At 38.2% G+C, this 23016-nt stretch overlaps 1 protein-coding gene across 1 annotated transcript in view; it reads left to right on the top strand.

Moving 5' to 3' along the window:
- Mrpl1 (mitochondrial ribosomal protein L1) overlaps positions 1 to 23016 on the top strand; it is a 99548-nt gene that overhangs the window by 53311 nt on the left and 23221 nt on the right. Inside the window, exons 5-9 of the mRNA XM_075943392.1 lie at positions 5531 to 5795; positions 7374 to 7457; positions 9279 to 9350; positions 13123 to 13234; positions 22365 to 22471. Coding sequence (XP_075799507.1) covers positions 5531 to 5795; positions 7374 to 7457; positions 9279 to 9350; positions 13123 to 13234; positions 22365 to 22471 — 640 coding nt within the window. The remainder of the gene's footprint in view (positions 1 to 5530; positions 5796 to 7373; positions 7458 to 9278; positions 9351 to 13122; positions 13235 to 22364; positions 22472 to 23016) is intronic.

The following is a 23016-nucleotide window of genomic DNA, read 5'->3' as shown; positions in this document are numbered from 1 at the left end:
GCAGCCTTTGACTGTGGTGAGGGGAGTGGGGGGATGCTTTTCACATCTGGATTGATTAGAAAGCAGAGAGAGAACAAGAAACAGGGTTGAACTATCCACCTCAAGACCTTTCCCAGGGAGATCCACTTAGTCCAGCCTGATTCCACCTCCTAAAGGGTCCCCAGTGTCTCATATAGGACCATTAGCTAGGGACCCAGTATTCAAACACATGAGCCTATAAGTGACATTTGACACACAAGCCACATCAGTGGCCACTATTCTGTCTACTACAGAACACAGATACCTTTCTAGAATAATGTTTTACTAATTTAAAACTTTTGTGATTTCAATGAATGTTGGAAAATTATATTACCTCTAGCTTTGTTTTCTTAGCTTTAAACTTTTATCTGCGTTTCCTCTTTGACATCATTCCCTAGGTGTTTCGTAAGAATGCATTCTGTTCCTTGGGGACTTGAATCGAGAGAGGAGGTAGAGAGCACTTGTCTGTTGGGCACAGAGCATATCCCTTTGACTAGCTCCTTCTCCAGAGAACTGGGTCACGTTTTTTTCTTCCAGCTCCTAGTTAATGATACACTATTCCTTCCACACCTGGTTGGTTCCTCAAGCCTAAACCACAAGAGGCGTTTTAGACTGTTCTTTCTATCCCCATCTTCTGTATTTACCTTGCAAACATTTTTCTATTCTATCATCTTTTCAGCCTTGTCGCTGTTTATTCAGCCTTGGCCACCCTTCTCGAGAGGAAAGAGAGGGAATATCCTTTTACTTCCCACTCCATCCCTTCAGCACTGTCTCTTCTTTTGCAGCTGGGATTCTCTAAACTTGAAATTCAGATGTCATTCTTGCTTGCTGGCTTGTCTTTGCCTCTAAAACAGCCTCATTGTGATTCTGGGTTTCCAATCCTACCTCCCAGCTTCCTACTTTCTGTATTACCTCTTGAGTTCTGCAGTTGCAAACTGTGGTGGTGGGGCAGATCTGCTTTACTGTCTACTTTTTTTTTTTTTTTTTTTTTTTTTTTTTTTTTTTTTGGTTTTTCGAGACAGGGTTTCTCTGTGGTTTTGGAGCCTGTCCTGGAACTAGCTCTTGTAGACCAGGCTGGTCTCGAACTCACAGAGATCCGCCTGCCTCTGCCTCCCAAGTGCTGGGATTAAAGGCGTGCGCCACCACCGCCCGGCTACTGTCTACTTTTGTATAGTTTTGTTGACAAAGGTTTCTGTTCTGCCTGAGCCCGCAGCTGTTCAGTCCCAAAGAAATATACAGAGACTTACATTAATTATAAACTGGTCGGCCTATTTGCTTAGCCTTTCTTATTAACTAACTCTTACATCTTACATTAACCCATAATTCTTGTCTGTGTTAGCCATGTGGCTTGGACCATTATAAGTGAGGCATTCTCATCTTGCTTCCTCTGTATCTGTGTGACTACTGTAGACTGAGCCTTTCCTCTTTCCAGAATTTTCCTGTTCTGGTCGCTCTGCCTATACTTCCTGCCTGGCTACTGGCCAGTCAGCGTTTTATTAAACCAGTACAAGTGACAAATCTTTACGCAGTACAAGACTATTGTCCCCTTTTTTTTCAAAACAAGAACTCTGAATCTAATCTCCTTTATTTAACTTTTTTCCAGACCATTATCCATAACAACTTGTAACCAACACTCTAAATAAAGAAAAAAATTCATAATCCATTTTTTGGGAATGTGGGCATAGTTTTCTAGGCTACTTACTGCTGATTGGGGGCACTGATAATTTTATGGGGCCCTAAAGAAAATGTAGGATTATGGTCAAGTCCTGACTGGAATATTCTGTGAGGCTTGAGTCTGTTCTGGATGTAGAACTCAGAGGAAACTCCAACAGAGGTCCTTTGAAATTATGGATCATCTGGGCCATCCACTCCTATTGGGGATTTTTCAGGGGGTCTTCCTGATCAAACCTGATTTTTCTTAACTCAGAATGAACCCACAGCCTCTCATTTCCTATGGAAACAAAAGCAAAACCTCTTCTCCATATCTTTTGACTTAAATTTTGAATTCAAGGCGTTTTCAAAATGTATTTGTTGGTTTAATCTAACAGCATTTATAATCAAATGTCTTTTAGCAGCTGTTGCTCCTTCCTCAGCCATCAAACAATTCAAAGACAATGCAATAACATACAGTATCCAGATTCTCTGTGTAGTTTCCATCTTTATGTGGCTTTATTTTAAACTCTTTCTTTTATTTTTATTATTAATTTTTGGGTTTTTGAGACAGGATTTCTCTGGGTATCTTTGACTGTCCTGGAGCTCACTCTGTAGACCGGGCTGTCCTTGAACCCACAGAAATCTGCCTCCCTTTGCAGGGTACAAGACCATTGTTCCACAACATAGTTTATGAGGCCAAAAGGGATTTTTCTTTTACTTATTTTAATTTGTGTGTGATCATGTTTATGTGTGTGTAGGTCAGAGATTATCATCAGGTGTAATCTCTGGTCCAGGAGCCATCCATCTTCTTTTTGATACAGAATGTCTCACTGGGCCCTCATCAGAGTGAACTGGTTAGGCTAACCAGTGAGCTCTAGGGATCTTCTGGTCCCTGCCTCCTCAGCTCTGGGATCGAAGGAACATGCACCAGATGTGGTTTTTAATGTGTGTTCTGGGGACTGATCTCAGGTGCCCACGCTGTGCCAAAGGCATCTTACTAATTTTTCCCTAATCTAATTTTTATATATTTCAATATTTGTGACACATAAGAATTATGCAGTTCAAGTCCAGTGTCTGTAGATAAAGCTTTATTGGAACTTAGCCATGCTTATCCATTTATGGATTTCTTACAGCTGCTTTTGCAGTAGCAGAGTTGAATCATGGCGATGGAGACTACATGACTCAAAGCTAAAACATTGCTTTCTGATCCTTTACAGAAAAGAGTCAGCTCTCACTGTCATCACATGATTTGCAGTGGTCCCTTTCCTAACACTTCATTCCATGACTCTCAATACTTTTTACTCTGTTTCTTTGCCAACCTGTTTTTTCTTTCTTTAATAGTGGCTTCATTAAGATAAATTTCATATATAGCACAATTCAGGTATTTAAGGTATATAGCTCAGTAGTTTTTTGTTATATACCTGGAGTTGTGCAAACATTACTGTAATATTTAGAATATTTTCATTATTCTTCCAGATATTTTCTCTTTAATGTCCATCTCCCTCACCACTCCCTTCTCCATCCCTAGATGACCACTAAGTCTGCTTTTAATTCTGATTCACACTCCCGTTGGTGATATTTTGTATAAATAGAATAATTTGTGTTGTTTTGTGACTGTTTTCTCTCACTATATAATAAAGATACTATACTATTAATGTATTTGTATATTGTTTTTAAGGTTAATACATATTGTAGCATGAGTTAAGTACTTTGTTCTTTTTGTTCTTGATTAATATTCTATTATAGTCTCTTTAACATGTAAACAAGGACTTTCTAAAAAGGATCAGCAGCATAGGAAATCAATCCAAGAATTGACAAACGGGGTTACATGAAATTAAAAAGCTTCTGTATACATTGCAAAGGAAAAAAAAATCACCAGAGTGAAAAGATGGCCTATAGAATAGAACAAAAATCTTTTTCTAGCTGAGCATTAGGCAGGGGAATAGATATTTAGAATCTATAAAGAACCAAAAAAAAAAACCCACAAAAATTTATACAATCAATAAATGGGCTAATGAATTGAGCAGACCATTTTCAGAAGAAATATATATGGCCAATACTTGACAAAATGTTCAACAGTCTTAGCTACATAGCAGTTCAAATTAAAACTGCTTTGAGAGCTGGCAAGATGGTTCAGTGGGTAAAGGTACCTGTCATAAGATCTGACAACTAGAGTTCCTGGATCCACATGATGGAAAGACCTGACTGCCAGAAGTTGTTCTCTGATCTCCATATATGTGGCATGCACACCATCGCGCACACATACCCCATATGAATGAAAAATTTAGAACTTTGGGGCTGGAGAGATGGCTCAGCGGTTAAGAGCATTGCCTGCTCTTCCAAAGGTCCTGAGTTCAATTCTGAGCAATCACATGGTGGCTCACAACCATCTGTAATGAGGTCTGGTGCTCTCTTCTGGCCTGCAGGCATACACACAGACAGAATATTGTGTGTGTGTGTGTGTGTGTGTGTGTGTGTGTGTGTATATATGTATGTATGTATGTATTTAAAGTTTAAAAAAAATTAAAACTTTTCAGAGTTTTATCTCACTCCAGTTAGAATGGCTACCACCAAGAAAACAAATGACAACATGCTGGAGGGCTATAGGAAAAGGGAGACAAATGTAAACAAGGTAGAAGTCAGTGTGTAGATTCCTCGAAAAACTGAAAATTAAACTACATATGACTCAGCTATACTGCTCCTGAGTATTTACCCAAGGGATCGTAAATCAACATAGTAGAGATTGGTGCACATCTGTCTGTGTTTATTGGTACACTAATTCAAAATAGCTAAGCTGTGACATCAGCCAGCTTATCTATCAACAGATAAATGGATAAAGCAAAATGTGGTTCATATCCACAATGGAATTTATTTCAGCCATAAAAAGGTATCAAGATATCTGCAGAAACATGTGTTCGTTTTGTTAGAAAATGAAAGTGTGATCATTAGTTGTGTTAAAGACAGGACAGTGGAACACAAGTGGCATGAAAGCAGAAGGGCGACTGCAGGGAGGAGTGGGGTCAGCAAAGGGGCGAAGAGGAGGAGCAGAGGCGTGTAGGAAGGTGGTGACTAAAGAGAAACAGAGCAACAGATCTCTATGAAAATGCGCCAGAACTCATTCCATCGTAGTATAATGCCGCAATTTATATTTTTATTCAGCAGATGAGACATTGGGTTCCTTTACCCTTGGGGCTGTTAATGAATAATGTCTCTAGGAACATTTGGGTACTAGTTCGTGTATGGACAGTTCCTTTAGGTATATATCCGGACTATCTTTTTTAATCCTTCAGTGATTGACTGTGGGATCTTTTCTTTCACAACTTAACTTCCTAGGTTGGGGTAAGGGTCTTCATAAGACTTGCTAAGAGCCTTTTAATACTCAGCACAGTATGTTGACGCCATTCCTTTACACGTATGTTTCCTCTGCCCCTTTGTAAGCTTTCAGAGCATAGCAACACTGCTTCATTCACCGTGTACTGACTACAAACCGTACAGGTTCCTTGGTATTTGTTGAACTAGGGACACTGTAAAGCAGTCAGTACTATTGAGTTAAACTGTCTTGTTGGGGGAGCTGGAGGGATGGCTTGGTGGTGAAGAGCACTGGCTGCTCTTCCAGAGGTCCTGAGTTCAATTCCCAACAACCACTTGGTGGCTCACAACCATCTGTAATGGGATTTGGCGCCCTCTTCTGGTGTGTGGACATACATGGAAGCTGAATGTTGTATACTAAATAAATAAATAAATAAATCTTAAAAAAACTGTCTTGTTGGTTTTCTGTCTCATGCCAGTCGACGTTTTAGAAAAGATCTCCTTGAATACATTCTGATGTAACTGACCTTTTCATGTATCTTGTTTTAAGGCCGGCAAGAAAAATTAAGAAAGAAGGAAAAGACAAGGAAAAGGTGTCAGATGAAAATTCAGATGATATAGAAAAAATAAAGTCATATACGTATATGGAAAGTGAACCTGAAGATGATGTCTATTTAAAACGCTTGTACCCAAGGCGGATCTATGAGGTGGAGAAAGCTATTCACTTACTTAAGAAGTTTCAGGTTTTGGACTTCACAAATCCAAAGCAAGGCGTCTACCTTGATTTAACATTAGATATGACATTGGGGAAAAAGGTATGTAGCCTTGTGTTTTTATTAAAATAGACACATAAATTGATGCTTTTAAGTTTTAAAGTTCTGGGTAGGAGTAGGGGTAGAGAACATGTGATTGAAAGTTGAAGCTGGGAGACTGGGGGTGGACAGGGTTTACATGGAGATGGAGGTGGTGAATTTTTATTTTGTATATTACTGTTAATTATTCATATGAAAAGTTTTTATATTACCTTTTCTCAATAATGAGGTTATAAGACATAACGGTGTCTTGTAAGACCTCAGGCATCGTTTGGACATGGAATCTATTTATAGACTATGATACTAATGATTTGAGCTTTGTCTTAGTTTGCTCAGTTTTTGTTACCCCAGGGCTGCGAACTGACCCCAGGGCCTTGAACATTGTAGGCAAGCAGCCTACTGCTCATCGTTTAATGTCTCTCACCAAATATGTGTAGAGCAAGCCAGTGTCCCCAGGTGCTAGTACGGCGGTTGTTCACCTTGGGAGACTACTGAAATCTACTGGGCATGTTTGTAGAAAAGGAATGCCCATCAGTGAAAGTAAGTTGGATGGCTGATATGAAGTGTACTGAAGAATTTATGCCTCTGGTCTGAAAAATCCCCAGGAAGCTATTGTTACCTGAAAAAATGTTTCTAAAAATAAAATCAATTTTATTAGAGGAACAGTCCCGTTTCTCTTCTGTCAGGCCTGTTTTCATATGGAATCTCCCTCAGAGATCTGATCAACAGATCTAGGTAGGTCCTTCACCAAAATGACTGAAGAGATTCATTCTGAAGTAAAGGATTTGTACTTAATTGGATGGTGTCTCAAATGATGCCATTGTTTATTTTGGATTTTCAATTCACTTCCCAAATACATCTGAAAGTGATGGTGATCTAGGTTACACTAAAATAGACTCTCCAAGAAGCTCTTTTCAGTCTTGGCTTGCTCTTGTAGATCTAGGGTTTGTATTTATAATTGCCTAGAGCCATGGTGTACATTAAGGGATCCTATCTTTCCTTAGGATGTCTAGCTGTTTTCTTCATCTTCCTTGAGTCTGTAATACATTTGAAAATTTAATTCAGGTTAACAAACATCTGTTGACATTCAGTTAATGGAAACCAGGTTTCCATTTATTCCCTGACTTTTTTTTTCGATATCAAGAGAGATACAGATATGAATGTATATCCCAACGTTTGAGAAACTGATAAATGATTTAGATAGAAACCACATGCAATGGAGTATGAAGCTAGGAAGGGAGATTTAGATACTTATTTTTTAAAACAAACATATATAATGTCTTGAGCTTTAAATTATAACCAGAGAATGGTTTGGAATAGACGAGAGGAGCTACTGTAGACTGAAAGAACTTAAAGCAGGAGTTGAGTGCGGCGGTGCATCCCTATATTTCCAGCACTTGGAAGCTGAGGCAAGAGGTCTTGATTTTCAAGTCTGCAGAAAGGCCTGTCTATCCTGCCAATGACCCAACAACCAAAACACCTCAAAAATGAAGAACATGTCAGTTATTTTTTTATATAGAATCCAGAAGATAATAGAAAAGATGAACTTTTTGTAATTATTTTTCTCCTTTGTATATTTAGAAAAAAGTGGAGCCATTTGCCAGTGTTATTAGTTTACCGTACCCTTTTGCTTCAGAAGTCAGCAAAGTTGCTGTGTTTACAGGGGTGAGTAATTTTGTCAGCAATTGTATAATTTAATTTTTAAGAAGTTATTACTAATTAATGAAGAGAGTAGTGGAATATACTTAGAGGAAAATTCAGTATTCACGTTAGCCCTTTAAAGCTCAAAGCAGTGACTTATTTGAGAAGGAGATGCATATAGCATTCCTGCCACCATTACCAGGCCGCCTCAGTAGTGTTCCACAGACCTGAAGAGAGATATGGGCTGTGTCCTGGGTCTTCAGGTCTTCTTCAAACTCCTCAGAAACACCAGGGTTATTTTATACAACAGTGACCACTTACTGCTCTGAGTCTCCAGAAAACAAAAAGAGAGAAATGGGATATCTGGAAGGAAAATCACAAATACTGTTTTTCTTTGAAATTTTCAGACATGACTTACGTTTTAGATTTTTTTTTGATTTATTGAATTTTTCCTCCTCATATTAGTTTTATAAAATGAAAGTTAGTAAAACTAACCATACTTTAAGTTTTTGTTACTGACAGAACCAGAGATATGTCTCAGCTTAAAACAAATACCTGGTCATGGAGCCAACAGGCAAGGACATGATAAGTGTGGACACCTGTCTGGTTTCTGTTGTTTTTGACAGTTGTTTATAATGTACTAACCTCTTTGCTTAGTTTTTCTTTCATAACTGAGACTTTTTATATTTTCTCTGTTTTACTCTGGAGGAAGAAACTGTGTTCTTTCCAGTAAGTGGGGATTATAGTTGTCAGAGTGTACTGCGTGATGTTTGGCTCTTTTTGAGGGGCCCATCACCCAAATACCAAATAAATCATACACAGAATCTTATTCTTACTTAGAATCACCTGGCCTTAGCTTGGCTTGTTTCTTGTTAGCTTTTTAAATAATTACCCTGACTACCTTTAGCCTCTGGGCTTTTTCCTTTTCTTACTTCTGTGTATCTCCCTTTCACTCCTACTCCATGGCTGGCGGTGTGGCTGGTCCCTGATGTCCTCCTGTCCTTGTTCTTTTGTTGCTCCTTCTATTTATGTTTTCTGCCTGCCAGCCCCGCCTACTTGCTCCCCTCACTGTTGGCCATTCATCTGTTTATTAAAACTGTCAGGTGTTTTAGACAGGCACAGTAACACAGCTTCACAGTTAATCAAATGCAGTGTAAACAGAAGTCACACACCTGAAAATAATATTCCCCAACAGGCGCTTCAAGTGCTCCAGTAACTAAGGGAGTGAAATATATTCCCAGAAAACAAAAAGAGAGAAATGGGATATCTGGAAGGAAAATCACAAATACTGTTTTTCTTTGAAATTTTCAGACATGACTTACATTTTAGATTTTTTTTTTGATTTATTGAATTTTTCCTCCTCATATCAGTTTTATAAAATGAAAGTTAGTAAAACTAACCGTATTTTAAGTTTTTGTTATTGACAGAACCAGAGACATGTCTCTTGCTGGGTTCTTTTTGCTTGATTTTGAGTCAGGGTTCATAAACATAGACCTAGCTGTTTTGGAACTTGCTGCATAGACCAAGCTGGTCTCGAACTCATAAGAGAGATCGGCTTGCCTCTGCCTCCTGAGTACTGGGATTAAGGCAAGTGCCACCACTCTGGGCACTTGCTAGGTTCTTTATATGTCATCAAGATGTATTTCTTCTGTCAGTCAAATACTCCAGTGACACACAAATTGAAGATTTTTTTTCAGAATGTACTGTATCTAATGCAGTAATTGAAAATTGATGCATTTTCAATTAGAAATGAAACAATTTTGATTATAATTGATGTTTCTGACAGTTATTGAGAATATAATGAATTTGTTTAAAAATAATGTTTAAACTATTATGCTTTGGTAGAATGCATCAGAGATTAAAATAGCAGAAGAGAATGGAGCTGTGTTTGCAGGAGGAGCAGATCTGGTTAAGAAGGTATTGTGTTTTATGTTCATTGGCTATAAAGATTATTCTGATAGTTCTGCTATCCACTAATTTATTTTGTGTTTATGGGGTTTTTGTCTGCATGCATGTCTGTTCTTCATGGTGCCCTTGGAGGCCTGAAGAAGGTGGGGATTCCTTGGGACCAGAGATACATTACAGATAGTTAATAGCTGCCTTGTGGTTTCTGGGAATTGAGTCAAGGTTTCCTGAAAGAGCAACCAGTGCCTATAACTGCTGAGCCATCTCTCTCTCACCCCATCCATTAATTTATTGTGTTTGCACATAATCAGTGGGAATAGATCATCTCCAAAATAGTACATTTATAAAAAGGGGAAATTTGTTTTGTATTTTCTTCAGTTTCAAATCGAAGAAAAAGCCGCCAAAACTTTTAACCATGTATTACTTCACACATTCATCCATTTGTTTATTCTTTACTGTTGTCATGAAAGTTTTGTGAATAAAATATAAAGGCCAATATTACTCTGGTTTTGAATGTGAGATTTAAAATGAAATCTAAATATTAGCACACACAAATATCTCATTCATATTTTAAAAGCTAAGTATCTTTTTCTCTCTGGGAATGAAATTATCATTTACTTGATATTTATCTCCATAGCATGATATTTCCTCTGAACACTTACTCCCCAGCCCACTTGAAGTGGCAAGGCTGGCTTAGCATGATAGCTGAGGAGTAAGTAACACACCTTCAGGAAATAATAGCCTGGGGATCCTTTTATAAAGAGAATGGCTTTTTTTTTTTAAGGTAGGAAGGGACATAATAGTTATTTCTAAAATTACAAAAAGGTTTTCCTTAACATTTTCTGGGAGTCCCTCTTCTAGATAAGTTAATTAAATTACACTATGAATGGGGGTGGGCAACAGGGAGACAGGAAAAACTGATTTAAAAGTGATGTGGGATGTCCTTCTATATTCTGTAGTCTGTTGCTTTTATTGGTTAATGAATAAAGCTGCTTTGGCCAATGGCTTAGAAGAATAAAGCCAGGCTGGAAGAGATATAGAGAGAGAGTAGGCGGAGTCAAAGAGATGCCATGTAGCTGCCGAAGGAGAAAGACATGCTGGAACCTTAGGAGTCTTATTGATAGTCCACAACCTTGTGGCGAAACACACAAATTGATAGAAATGGATTAGGATGTAAGAGCTAGCTAGAAATATTCTAGAGTCATTGGCCAAACAATGTTGTAATTAATATAGTTTCTATGTGATTATTCAGGTCTGGGTGGCTGGGAAATGAAAGAGCAATCTCTGCCTACAGGAAATTTGTGTCCTTTGTTGAATATCCAGATCTTTTGCTTGGCTTACTGGGCAAGTCCTTCAGGGTACACAGCATGCCAGCAGTGTTCTAAATCTGATGGTGGTGGTTTGGTTTTGTTTTCTTTTTTTCTTTTTTCTTTTTCAAGACAGGGTTTCTCTGTGTAGCATTAGAGCCTGTTGAGGAACTCCCTCTTTAGACCAGGCTACCCTGGAACTCAGAGATCCTCCTGCCTCTGCCTCCAGAGTGAGGGTATTAAAGGTGTGCGCCATCACTGCCCAGCTATCTAATGGTGATTTTAATTTTTTTTTTTTGTAAGGGCATTGGAGATAGTTTATCCTGGAGCCAAATTTGATTGACCAGGGCTCAGGAAACAAATGAGGTTATACCTCATTTTATGTTCCCACATGGAAGTAATTTTGTCATCCATCTAGAGGCCTCAATTGGGTTCTTTTGCTTTTCTAGTTAGAGATTTAAAAAAGGCAAGAAAAATTTCAGGGGCAACAGGTAGCAGCAAGGAAATCTGGAACTCAGCAGACAGGAGCAGACACATCAGTAGCTGAAGAAAGGCTTTTATGGGGTGAGCAAACACACACACAAGGACACAGAGCCGAGGAGGGGACTCAGGAAGCTGAAGCCCAGCTTCTCCCTGGGAGTTGCTTTGAAGAGTCTTCCTCCCTTGTTTAAGGTTGTTATGTAAACACTTCTCCATCTGGCTTGAACTTGTTGAGCCAGTCCAGCTACAACAGGAGAGGCCTGGAGCCTTTATGCAATCTTCAGTGTCCAAAGTGAGTACACTGGGGACATGGGAATGGATGGACCTTGCTTTAACACAGGTTCTCGACTGAGTCCAAGTGTAGTATCCCATTCTATCTGTATCATTTTCATTATTTAAAAACTACTAAAGGGTTTTTGATTGATGAAATGTAAATACATGCAGGTGCTAGGGAATTTGAGAGTAGGGCTTGTCCTCTGGAGCCAGAAAATTAACATCACCAAGCGTGCGCCACCTCTGGTCCGCTCTCAAGCTGTCAGAGCCACTCCTTCAGTTCAGCTCTCAAGTGGTCCAGTTCCTCACGGAGGAGCATGTGTTGCACAGCCCCACTGTTCAGTAAAGGAAGCATCGGAAATAGAAACCTAAATAAGAAAATCTAAACGTGATTTTTGGTATATAAATATTGTAGGTACATAATTTTCTTTAAGAGCCCTGGTGGTGGATGTATTTCCTTGGGTAAGTTATCTTAACCAGGATGCTCTTCCCGTCAAGTGTTTGACAGTTCCATGGTAGTTTTAGGAGGTATTCATTCAGGTTCCATGGTAGTTTTAGGAGGTATTCATTCAGGTTCCATGGTAGTTTTAGGAGGTATTCATTCAGGTTCCATGGTAGTTTTAGGAGGTATTCATTCAGGTTCCATGGTAGTTTTAGAAGGTATTCATTCAGGTTATGAAGTAAGTTCAAAACAGTTTTTCAGGTAAATCATGGTTGTAGATTTGCAATCACAGTTCTATACATTCATTTATTTATTGCAGTACTCGAGTTTGAACCCAGGGCCTTAAACAGGCTAGGCAAGTGTTCTAAGACCAAGTAATACTCTAAGCCCCCATTCCTGTATTCCTAAATTAGTACACTGTTTTTCTTAGTATTTAGCTGGAGAGATGACTCAGCAATTAAGAGCACTGGCTGCTCTTGCAGAGGACCCAGGTTCAGTTCCCAGAATCCACATGGTGACTCAAAACCTGTAACTCCAGTTTCAGGGAATCCTATGCCCTCTTCTCCATGGGCACCAGACATACATGTGATGCACAGACATACATGCAAGCAAAACATTCATACCCATAAGAATAAAAACAAAATCTTTTTATAAAAGAAAATGTAAAGTAGGCTATAATCACTGAACTTTGAATCATTTCTAAGCTTTTAATTTATTAAATTCATTTCATTTTGAAATGTCATACATATATTTGGCTCAGAGTTATTTGAAAGTAATGTTTTTTTCTTGTTTGTAAAAGCATATTTCTATCTACAGATTCATCTTATTCTAAGATGTGTTCCTAAGGTTAATTGTAGCATGACATTCACAATAATTTTTAACTTAAAGGAACATGCTGTAGAAGTAGTTTTAGGAAGCCTGTTAATGAAAGCTGTTTTCCTCTCTCCAGTTTTAATAGACTTGAATTCTTCTGTGGGAGATGCGTGTGAGTTGGATACATACCAATGTTATGTTCTAACTTATAATACCATTTGCCTAGCATAATCTCATGGTAGAATTAAAACCATTAATTGTGTTTAAAAATGCATGCAGCTATTTTTAAAATATAACAAAGTGTTTTGTTCTGATATTTTTCATATCTGGTGACTATATTTACATAATTCTGTTTTTGAAGAAAAGTATGTACAATAGTACTTTTTCAAATCATGCTGAAATTACTTCTGTCTGAAAAGGTAAAGGTTTTTTTTGTAAAGAGCTGTTTCTGTTTTTCTCTGGTTTTCAGATCTTGGATGATGAGGTTGTTGTGGACTTTTATGTAGCTGTTCCAGAAATAATGACTGAGCTTAACCCATTAAGGAAGAAACTGAAGAAAAGATTTCCAAAGGCTACCAGAAGTAAGGGAGAATGTTTGTTATTTTAATATGCTATCAGCCGCTTTCTTTATAATTTTGTTTGTAAGAAAGCAAAGCTGCTAATATGTTTGTAGATCAAATTATTATGCCTAGAATTTGAAAATGATGTATGCAGCTTTATTTTTTCCTCTTTTGCGTTCGTATTGTTGTTACAGTGTAATGTGAGTAGCTACTGACTGATAATACTGTAGAGTATAGCCTCGCTGTACATTAGTAGAATGTACTAACTACTAAGAACACTGTAGTCATATCATTTTGTTGACATTTATACTCCTTTATCAGCATGTACATAAATGTATATATATGAGCATTTGGCTCTGTAGGTATTTCCCCTTAGTAGAATTTTTCTTTATGAATACTTCCTTCTTAAGAAATATAGTAGAATGCTGCAAGTGTTATAAAATGAGAGATACGAACTGATGAATTCCTAAGATAACAATGAATGGATATTCAGTGGGGGCTTATTTAAATATAGGTGGGGAAGAAAGCAACACATCATGAATGAGGTAACTTATTTATCTATTTAGTTTTTATTTAACTTCTTTATTGATTCTTTGGGAATTTCACATCATCCACCCCAATTTTGCCCACCTCACAGTGCCCCCACATCCTTCCCTCACCCCTGCAGTGCCATGAAAGAAAATTTAGAAAAGAAATCAAAACAAAGCAAAGCAAGTAAAAACCTCCCTGCTTCTTCTTCCCCACCTCTCCAACGGAATGAGGTGACATTTAAGCTGTTACCAGTATAATTGGATGAATTAGTTGAGAACTAATATTGTAAGTAGAAAGAATATATTAACCACAGGCACTGAAGTAGGCTAGAAAGTATAGGCTGGCTCCAGTTAGGTCTTCTCAGCTGTAGGCATGGTGCCTCTACATAGATGTGGAGGTGAGCCGTGGGAAATGAGCGATGTTGGGTAGATTAATGCTGTTTTGAGGGAGTCTTTGAATTAGGAGTTAATGAGCATGAGCTTGTTTTCCTATTGTCATGAATCATTTAGATGCTGTAAGGTGTGCTGTGACATGATCTATTTTCTAGAGCAGCATAGGAGATCCTGGTTTGGATTGAAACTAGAGGGAGGGAGCCCTGTTAGGCTGCAATTGCCAGAGACTGATACGGGTAATGTTTAAGTTCTGCAATTGTGAGGACTGAATGAAGAGTACAGTGTTAGTGACTAAATAGGAAAGGAGTGGTTGATGGGGAGACTTGAAGAGTCAGCTGAGGCCTTTACACCAGGCATTTCCCCTGACAAGTGGTGTCACACTCATAGAACTGGTTCATTTGTTGTAGGTGGTGCTGAATGTCTGGTATAGATAAGGGTTTTTCTATAAGGTATTGTAAATAAAACAAGTTTTTATTTTTTAAAGTTTGTTTTGATAATTTGTTGTTTTCAAATATCATCTCCAGTAGACTAAAAAAAAAACTAAAATTCTTCCTACATATTAGCCACTAAGATATCTAGTCGTACTCTAATTAAATATAATTCAAATGGACTCAAATTCTTTTATTCTACTATGGTTTTGTTACTTTTGTAGCCTGCATTAAATGATACCTTACTAAATGTAGGTGGGACTTGGCGTTTTTCATAGAGATTTCCATTGCAGCTCTCTTTGTTGTTAGGAATCAGACTCACATTTCTCCTAAGTCAGGCCTGTAATTGAATATTATTGGGCAGAAAAAGCAGCCAGCAGCTCTAATGGAGGCAGTGAAAGGAGAGACTCATGGTACTGATGCCCTCTGGGCCACCACTGTAACTTCTCAGCTGGTTCTCAGGCTCTAACTGCTGCCTTTGCCACTCTGCTCTCTAGAACCCCCGGGTGATTCCGTTTCCATCATTCTTTTCATCATCACCTGCTGGTGTTTAAGTTTGGAAGGGTTCTTCTCATCATCATCACATTGTTTTCTTTTTTAAATTGTAGAAGGTTTTCAAACAACTTCTTTATTCCAAATAGCAAATTTCCTGTTAAAGTGTTTATTTTTATCAGTGGGGTTTATTTTACTTTCATAATGAACCACACCTCCCTGACTGTATGTCTCCTTAATGTGTGTCCCTCGACCATATGCTTAAGAAGGCTCCTGGAAGAATGACAGCACCCCCATTTCTTAGTGTTTTCTTTTCACCCGCAGGGTCTGCTCAATAGAACTAGCAAACATTTGTGTTCTGTAAGCATGAAAACAAACTATTAGCCTGTCAGAATGTTCAAACAGAACACACCAGATGTGCATGAGAACAGACGAGCTTGTATTATGCATTTTTATAACTTGTTCAGATTATTTTTTCAGAATATTTGATTCCCTTTTGATCCAACAAAACCCACTGAGGTAGAATAGAAGTTCTGGAGCTGCAGCTAGAACTGGTCTCTGCAGCGGCGTTCATTGGTTCCCGCAGCATCTCAGTTTACCAGCAGGAGTGGGAATGATCATCTCTGCTAGATCCAGTGTGTACACTGCACAGCATGTTTCTAAATTTCTTATATAACTGCAGTCAGTTTCACTTTTTCAAATTCCTGTTTGGCTTGTTTTCTAAGTACTTCTTTTTTGCTTCATGAAATATATTTAAAACTTGCTCGAAAGAAGTTTAGCTTCATTTTGCTAATTATTTCCCCTTCACCTTCTCCAAGAGCTCTTTAAAATTCTTACATCATCACTTTAGATATTTTTCTTTAATGTGGTGTATGTGTATGTGTTCATGTATGTTCTGGAGTGCTGTCACACTGGGCTCTGGCTCTAAGCTTTTCTTTAGTTCCTTTTCACAGATTGGAAATTTAGCTGGTGGGATCTTGTCCTGAGGTCACCACTCCCTTTATTTTGTATTTAGCTCTATTCCTCTTCCTGGTGCTTTTTTTCTTTTCCAATTTTACATTTTGTAATTTGCCCTGTCAGCTTGGTCCATTTTTTTTAATCATAAATCTTCATTAGAGTTACCACTAACACCCACATAACAAGGCTATACCAGATTGTTTTGAGATTTTTCTTTGCTCATGAATTAATCCAAATTTCTTCACTGTAGCCTCAGGCAGACTCTTTAGACAAAGGGCAAAAGCAGCCACTTTCTCCCCCCCCCCAAAATATCACAATAAAGATCTCTAGGCAACATAATAAAGTTCTTTTCCTCTGAAACCTCTTGAGCCAGCCCCCCACAGTTAAAATCATTATCAGAGCCATTGTCTTCATTCAATGCCCCTACTAGTATAGCAGTGCTTAATGCATTCATTCCACTGCTTTCCTAACTCAAAGTATCAAAGTCTAATTCTTCCAAACAAAAACATGGTCAGGCCTATCACAGCAATGCCCCAGTCCCTGATACCTGCATCTGTGTTTGTTAGGGTTTTCTTTGCTGTGAATGACCATGGCTACTCTCATTTAATTGGGGTGGCTTACAGTTTTAGAGGTTTAATCCATTATCATCATGGTGGGAAGCAAGGCAGCATGCAGGCAGACATGAAGCTAGCAAAGGAGCTGAGAATTCTTCCATCTTGACTCACAGGCAGCAGGAAGTGGTCTAAGACATTAGGTGTGGCTTGAGCATGTGTGAGACCTCAAAATTCGCCTTCCCAGTGACGTGCTTTCTCTAACAAGGCCACACCTACTCCAACAAAGCTATACCTTCTTTTAGGGCTTTTTGGGGACCATTTTCTTTCAAACCACCACAGAGGTGATTGTATCAGGTGTAAGACTCATAAACGTTTCAGTTATTTTAAAGTACTGTTCAAGTCTTAAAATAGCATTTTGTGCTTTCAAGTATTGCTTCTATTACTGAAATTGAACGCTTAGTTTATAGGAGGAAAAATGCAAAAACTGTTTTCTACGCCCTTACTAGTTTAAAAACTATTCATATGTAAAAATCCACTAATGATTAAATACTGTTATTATAATAATAGATTAATTATGAGTGCCTTATGCATAATCCTGATATGAACTTTGTTTTGTTTTCTTTATTTCAGCCCTAGGGTCTGCTGTGCTGTTTCTGACATAATGCACATACTGAGTTCTTTCTTTACTTTCTTGGGTCTTGGATTTATTTATTTATTTTTTGTGTGTGTGTGTGTGTCTGTGTGTCTGCCTGCCTGCCTACCTGTCTATCTGCAGTATTCTTTGCTTATTTTCTTGGCACACTTTCTTATTCAGATATTATTTGAACAGGAGTACTATGACCATCAAATGAAAAATAATTACTCTCAACTTTCTGTTATCTACAGATTTTTCATTATTGAGTCTTTGTATTCTTTTTAGGACTTAGCACACCTAGCAGCAACAACTTCTCTTTCTCCTGCTCTTTCTTCTGTAGTATGTGTTCAATTTCTACTATTAAAGCAAAGATACCTTCATGTTAGCTGTTGTTATTGTCGTATGGCCTAGAATGGTACCTGGCTAAGGATAGTCTCTACAAATGTTTGCAACTAAAGACCATTTAATGCAGGATTTAGTTGAAAGAAGATACAGAGTTAATAACTCCACTGAACTATGGATTAAGTGTAATTTACATATTTAAAATATAATTGTGTTTATACTAATTGAGCACTGATTATGCCCACTGGATGTGGTGGCTTTGAACAGGAGGGAAAGTCTTTGATGTCATGGAGCAGTTAGACAAACCAGCTTAACAGCAGCACTTAACCACACCCAGATTTGTTTTGTCAAACAGAGAACACTTCCCTGCCATTCAAGCCTTCCTTTGGTTGAGCTACCCTTGTTGTATTGTCTCAGTTCTTTGTCCTTATACCAGTTTTTAAAATAGTGGCCTTTAGTGATTTGTTGCTTCCACTTTTTACCAAGTATTATTCTTGCTTCCTGTCTCCTCTGTTATCTGAAATGGTGCTCTCAGTTACAGTCACAGGCCATTGCTTCCCCAGATTCTAATGTCAACTCTTAGTTTCCACCATTTCATAAAATTTCAGCATGTTCAATTCTAACTAGCTTCTTTCTGTCTTTTCTTTCTTGCCTGCCAGCCTTGTTTTCTGTAGTAAAGGAAAAAAAGATACATTTAGAATAAAAGACTGAGTTCTGATTATTATGGAAGCAGTAGAGAGTGTTAGAGGGAGAGGAAGGCAGGAAGGAAAGTGAAGAGTATAAAGCAGAAAAGAAAGTAGGGAGCAAGTGCATGTCAGTAGAAGAAATCAAAGCCACGGTAATTTGATGTCTGTCCCTTCTGAGAAACAGGATAGAGTATAAAAGCCTTTCAGCCTTGGCTCTGTCCCTGTGGACTTCAGTGACTCTGTGACAAGGAAGTGAAGGCAGCAAATCACTGAGGACCGTTAATTCTTATCTACAAAATGTGTTACATGCTAACAAATGCCCAATAATTTTTTTGATAATGTAGACAGAGTTAGCACCAACTATATACAAAAAGTTCATACTGTGTGTACACCAAATTCCTAAGATTCCTAAAAGTGATATTCATTTGTACAATTATTTTAGGGGAACTTATGTGTGGTTTCTACCATTACATATGTAGTTTCTACCATTACAGCCCATTTGTTAAATAAATGGGTAATTACTGAGTACTTACTATGTTCTGAAAACTGAAAGATTAAAAGACAGTTTACATTTTTTTTGTTGTTTGTTTTAGAGACAGCATTTCTTTGTGTAGCCCTGACTGTCCTGGAACTAGCTCTGTACACCACCAGACTAGCTATGAACTCACAGAGACCCACCTACTTCTGCCTCCTGAATGCTGAAATTAAGGGCATGCACCACCATCACTCAGCTGACAGGTCACATTTTTAAGAAAATACATATTGACAGAAGAGACAGAGAAGACTAAACTTAAGCATTAAAGTCACATGGGTATTAGGAAATACACAACGTACTTCTGAGAGTGAATATCTACTTCTTAGAATCATATAAAGAAGATAACAGTTGAGACATTAACCATGAATGGGCATTTTCCAGAAGTTTGAAGCCACTTTCTGTCATTTGGATGTGGAGTGTTACCAAATAGTGGTAGTTAACGAGGGTAGACAGTGATAGACAGTGGGCCAGCCATGGGGCGCTCTGCACTATTCCACAGAGATTAGATTTGATCCTTTTTGTAGATGAGAACCATTGAAAACCTTGTTAAGAATCATGTAAGTCATGGGTTAGAAATGTGAAGATATAGAAACTTAAACGGGGAATATTCGGGAGGCTATTGTAGTGCAGATAACAGAGAAAGAATAAATTTTGCAATAGTAGTGAAGACAGAAAAAGAAGATGTTAGGAGATGTTGAAGAGGCAGGATCAATAAGAACTATGGTTAAATATGAAGTGTAAAGGAATCTAGAATGATTATCATTTTTGTCATATGAAATATAATGAATATTGTTTTAAAGACAAATATATAGAAAGTAAATGAGGTTTTAACATGACAATCACCACAGTGTTAAGATGGCAGAGAAAAGAAGATTAGTTGATTGATATTATATATAAACATGAAGTAATTTATGATTTTAAAAAAGGTGATCTTTGTAATTTCCAGAACATGTTTAAAAGGCATATAACTTAAATCAAAATATGGAATAAAAGAGACATGGTTTTTATTTGTTTAAAACAAAAAAAAATGGCTGTATAAGAAGTACAAAGGAACAATCATGATGCGATGGTGGAAAGCATGTCAATGTCTGATTCCCACTGGGCATGTGTCAGTTGGAAATGCACTGCTCACTCTGACCAGAAGGTAGCTCACGAGGTCATGCAAACGAAAGAGTTAAGAGAATGTCATTGGCTATATTGATGCCAGACAAAATCAATCTTTAAGGTGAGAACTGATACTGGAAAAGTTGGATAATTAATAATAATAATAATAATGATAATAATAATAATAAAAGTACATACTCATCTACAAACAGAGCCCCAAAACATATGAACTAGAATCAGACAGAATTAAAAGGAGACATAAAGTGACTCTTAATAGCACTCTGCTGTACCCGTAGGTCAGTTTCTCATTCCGCCATCATCCGAGAAGCTTCCCCTGCAACAAATGGGAACTAATAGAGACCCACAACTGGACCATGTGCAGAGTGAGCGAGCCTGGGACATGAAGTCCTAAATGGGACATCTCCATCAAACCCTCCCTGCAGGGCTCGGAATTATGCAGAAGAGAAGGCAGGAGATTTTAAGAGCCATAGGGGGATAGATGATACGAAGAACACAGTGTCTTCTAGACACGAAAGGACTGATGCACATGAACTCACCAATACTGTGGCAGTGTGCACAGGACCCATACAAATCCAAACCAGACAGGGTCCCAGTGCTGGGATGCAAAAGTAGACAATGGCACCATCTCCAACCAAGAAACTATCTCCAATTAACAGCCTCTCATAGAGGAAGATATAGTTTCTCCACGGGTGTCTTACTGGGCATACAAAACCACACTTCAGGGCAGGCTCCATGCCCAGCAGTAAAATGAACTCAAAGGTATTATTATTTTTTGATTATATGTTTGGTTTCCGGTTTTAAGTTGTTTTGTGTGTCTGTCTGTCTGTATGTCTCTTTGTGTATCTATATTTGTATATGTTTTTTTCTGCTCTTTTCCTAGTTTCTTTTTTTTTTGTTTGTTAGTTTATTCATTTTGTTTTTATCCTTGTTTTCCATTTTTTGTGTGTTTGTTTTCTTGGTGTGGAGGGAATTGGAAGGGTAGGGAAATGGAAAGGATCTGGGAGGAGATGAGAGAGGAAACCTTGATCAGAATATATTACATGAAAGTTACCTTGGTTTTTCAATTAAAAGTTTTTAAAAATTCAAGGTAAGTATTGTATACTTTAACATTTCATACTAAACTTTTTTTCTGAGATTTATTTATTATGTATACAGTGTTCTGTCTGTCTGTATGCCTGCAGGCCAGAAGAGGGCACCAGATCTCATTACAGATGGCTGTGAGCCACCATGTGGGCGCTGGGAATTGAACTCAGGATCTCTGGAAGAGCAATCAGTGCTCTTAACCTCTAAGCCATCTCTCCAGCCCCCATACTAAAACTTTTAAAATTTGTGTTTGTGTGTATGTAGTAATATTTTGTTTGTAATCTAACAAATAAAGCTTGCCTGGAGATGAGACTGCAGAGCTAAACCACTAGTTAAACATAGAGGCCAGACAGTGCTGGCACATACCTTTTAATCTTAGCACGAGGGAGGTGGAGATAAGGAATATGGCTGGCTGGAGTGAGGACTGTAAGGTGGGAGGAGACATAATCTGGAGGATGCAGTCTAAGGATTTAGTCTGAAGATGTTGTCTGAGGATTCAGTATGAGACAGTCTGAGGATTTGTAGAGACAGGATCACCCTTTGGTCTGAGCATTGGTAGAGGTAGAAACTTTAGTGTCTGACTGCTCTGCTTCTCTGATCTCTCAGTTTTTACCCTCTTGATAGCTGACTCCTGGATATTATTATTATTATTATTATTATTAGTAGTAGTAGTAGTAGTAGTAGTAGTAGTAGTAGTTATTTGAGACAGGAATTCTCTGTGTAGTTTTGGTGCCTGACCTGGGATTAGCTCTGTAGACCAGGCTGACCTCGAACTCACTGAGGTCCTTTTGCCTCTGCCTCCTGAATGCTGGGATTAAAGGTGTGTGCCACCACCAGCTGGCTCTGGGCTTTTATTATTAAAAACAGACTGTGTGTTACATGTGTATGTGTGCATGTAGAGGGGAGGCACATGTGCAGAGGTCAGGAGACAGCTCTGTGGAGTTGGTTCTCTCCTTTCAGTTTGACCAAGTTGTCTTCCAGACTCACATGATGGTTGGCAGAAGTCTGTTATTTGCAGGCTGCTGCTGGATTGAGGACGCCATTATTCCTGCTGATTTTGGAGTTCCTTACTCTGTGTCCTCTTCATATAAGCCGATAAAGAAGAGAGGTTCCTCCAGAACGGCACTGTAGTATTTATTATATAATGCAGTCTGTGCATATCATTCCGTCGCTTGGTTAGAAGGCAGGTTGCAGACCTCATCCACACCCAGTGGGAAGAGATCACCCACTGTCATGAACTAGAAACGGGGACCATAGCAACCTCCCTAACATTTGTCTGCCACAGCTTATTTGCTGTTTTTTCACATAGAACTTACGTTTATTTCAGTCATTAATTTTGCTAATTGTTTAGATGCTGTAATAACTTTGGATTTTTCTGATTTTTCTAACCAGATTCCATTGGTCGTGACATCCCAAAAATGCTTGAATTATTTAAAACTGGACATGAAATTATGGTAGATGAAGAAAGGCAGAACTTTCTCAGCACCAAAATAGCAACAGTAAGTTATAGTTGCATCTCTTCTTTGTTCAGATGCCCATCCCTGACATTGGAATTTTCCTTTGAACTGGTGTCAAATACACAAGTAAAGAATCTCATTCTGTAAATTGTGCTAACCAAGTTTAATGGTATTTGAGAGTTTCTTCCTCTAGAGCATGCTATAGCACAGGTACATGCATGCACACATGTATTTATGTTTATACAACACACACACACAGAATGTGCAAACTTAGGATATTTCTTCCTGTATTATGGGCTTATCACTGGCATTTACTGGCTTTTTGCCTAACCTATCTGCTCTAACATACAAGTTTTTTGTCATTTAATGTTTAAGTTTTTGGGAGTTGTAAGACTTGAATCTTATATATACTTACAGATTGCTGAGCATACATACACACACACACATCATAAAATGGATTAATTTGCCTGATGTGGGATGGCCTTCAGTATTATGTGTTGCTTTTATTAGCTGATGAATAAAGCTACTTTGGCTTATGGCAGGGCAGAATATAGCTAGGCTGGAAGAGATATAGAGAGTAGGTGGGA

The sequence above is a fragment of the Microtus pennsylvanicus genome, chromosome 12 (assembly GCF_037038515.1).
Source record: "Microtus pennsylvanicus isolate mMicPen1 chromosome 12, mMicPen1.hap1, whole genome shotgun sequence".
Classification (NCBI taxonomy): Eukaryota; Metazoa; Chordata; class Mammalia; order Rodentia; family Cricetidae; genus Microtus; species Microtus pennsylvanicus.
The sequence above is the reverse complement of the archived record's forward strand: the minus strand, read 5'-3'. Positions and strand labels throughout refer to the sequence as shown.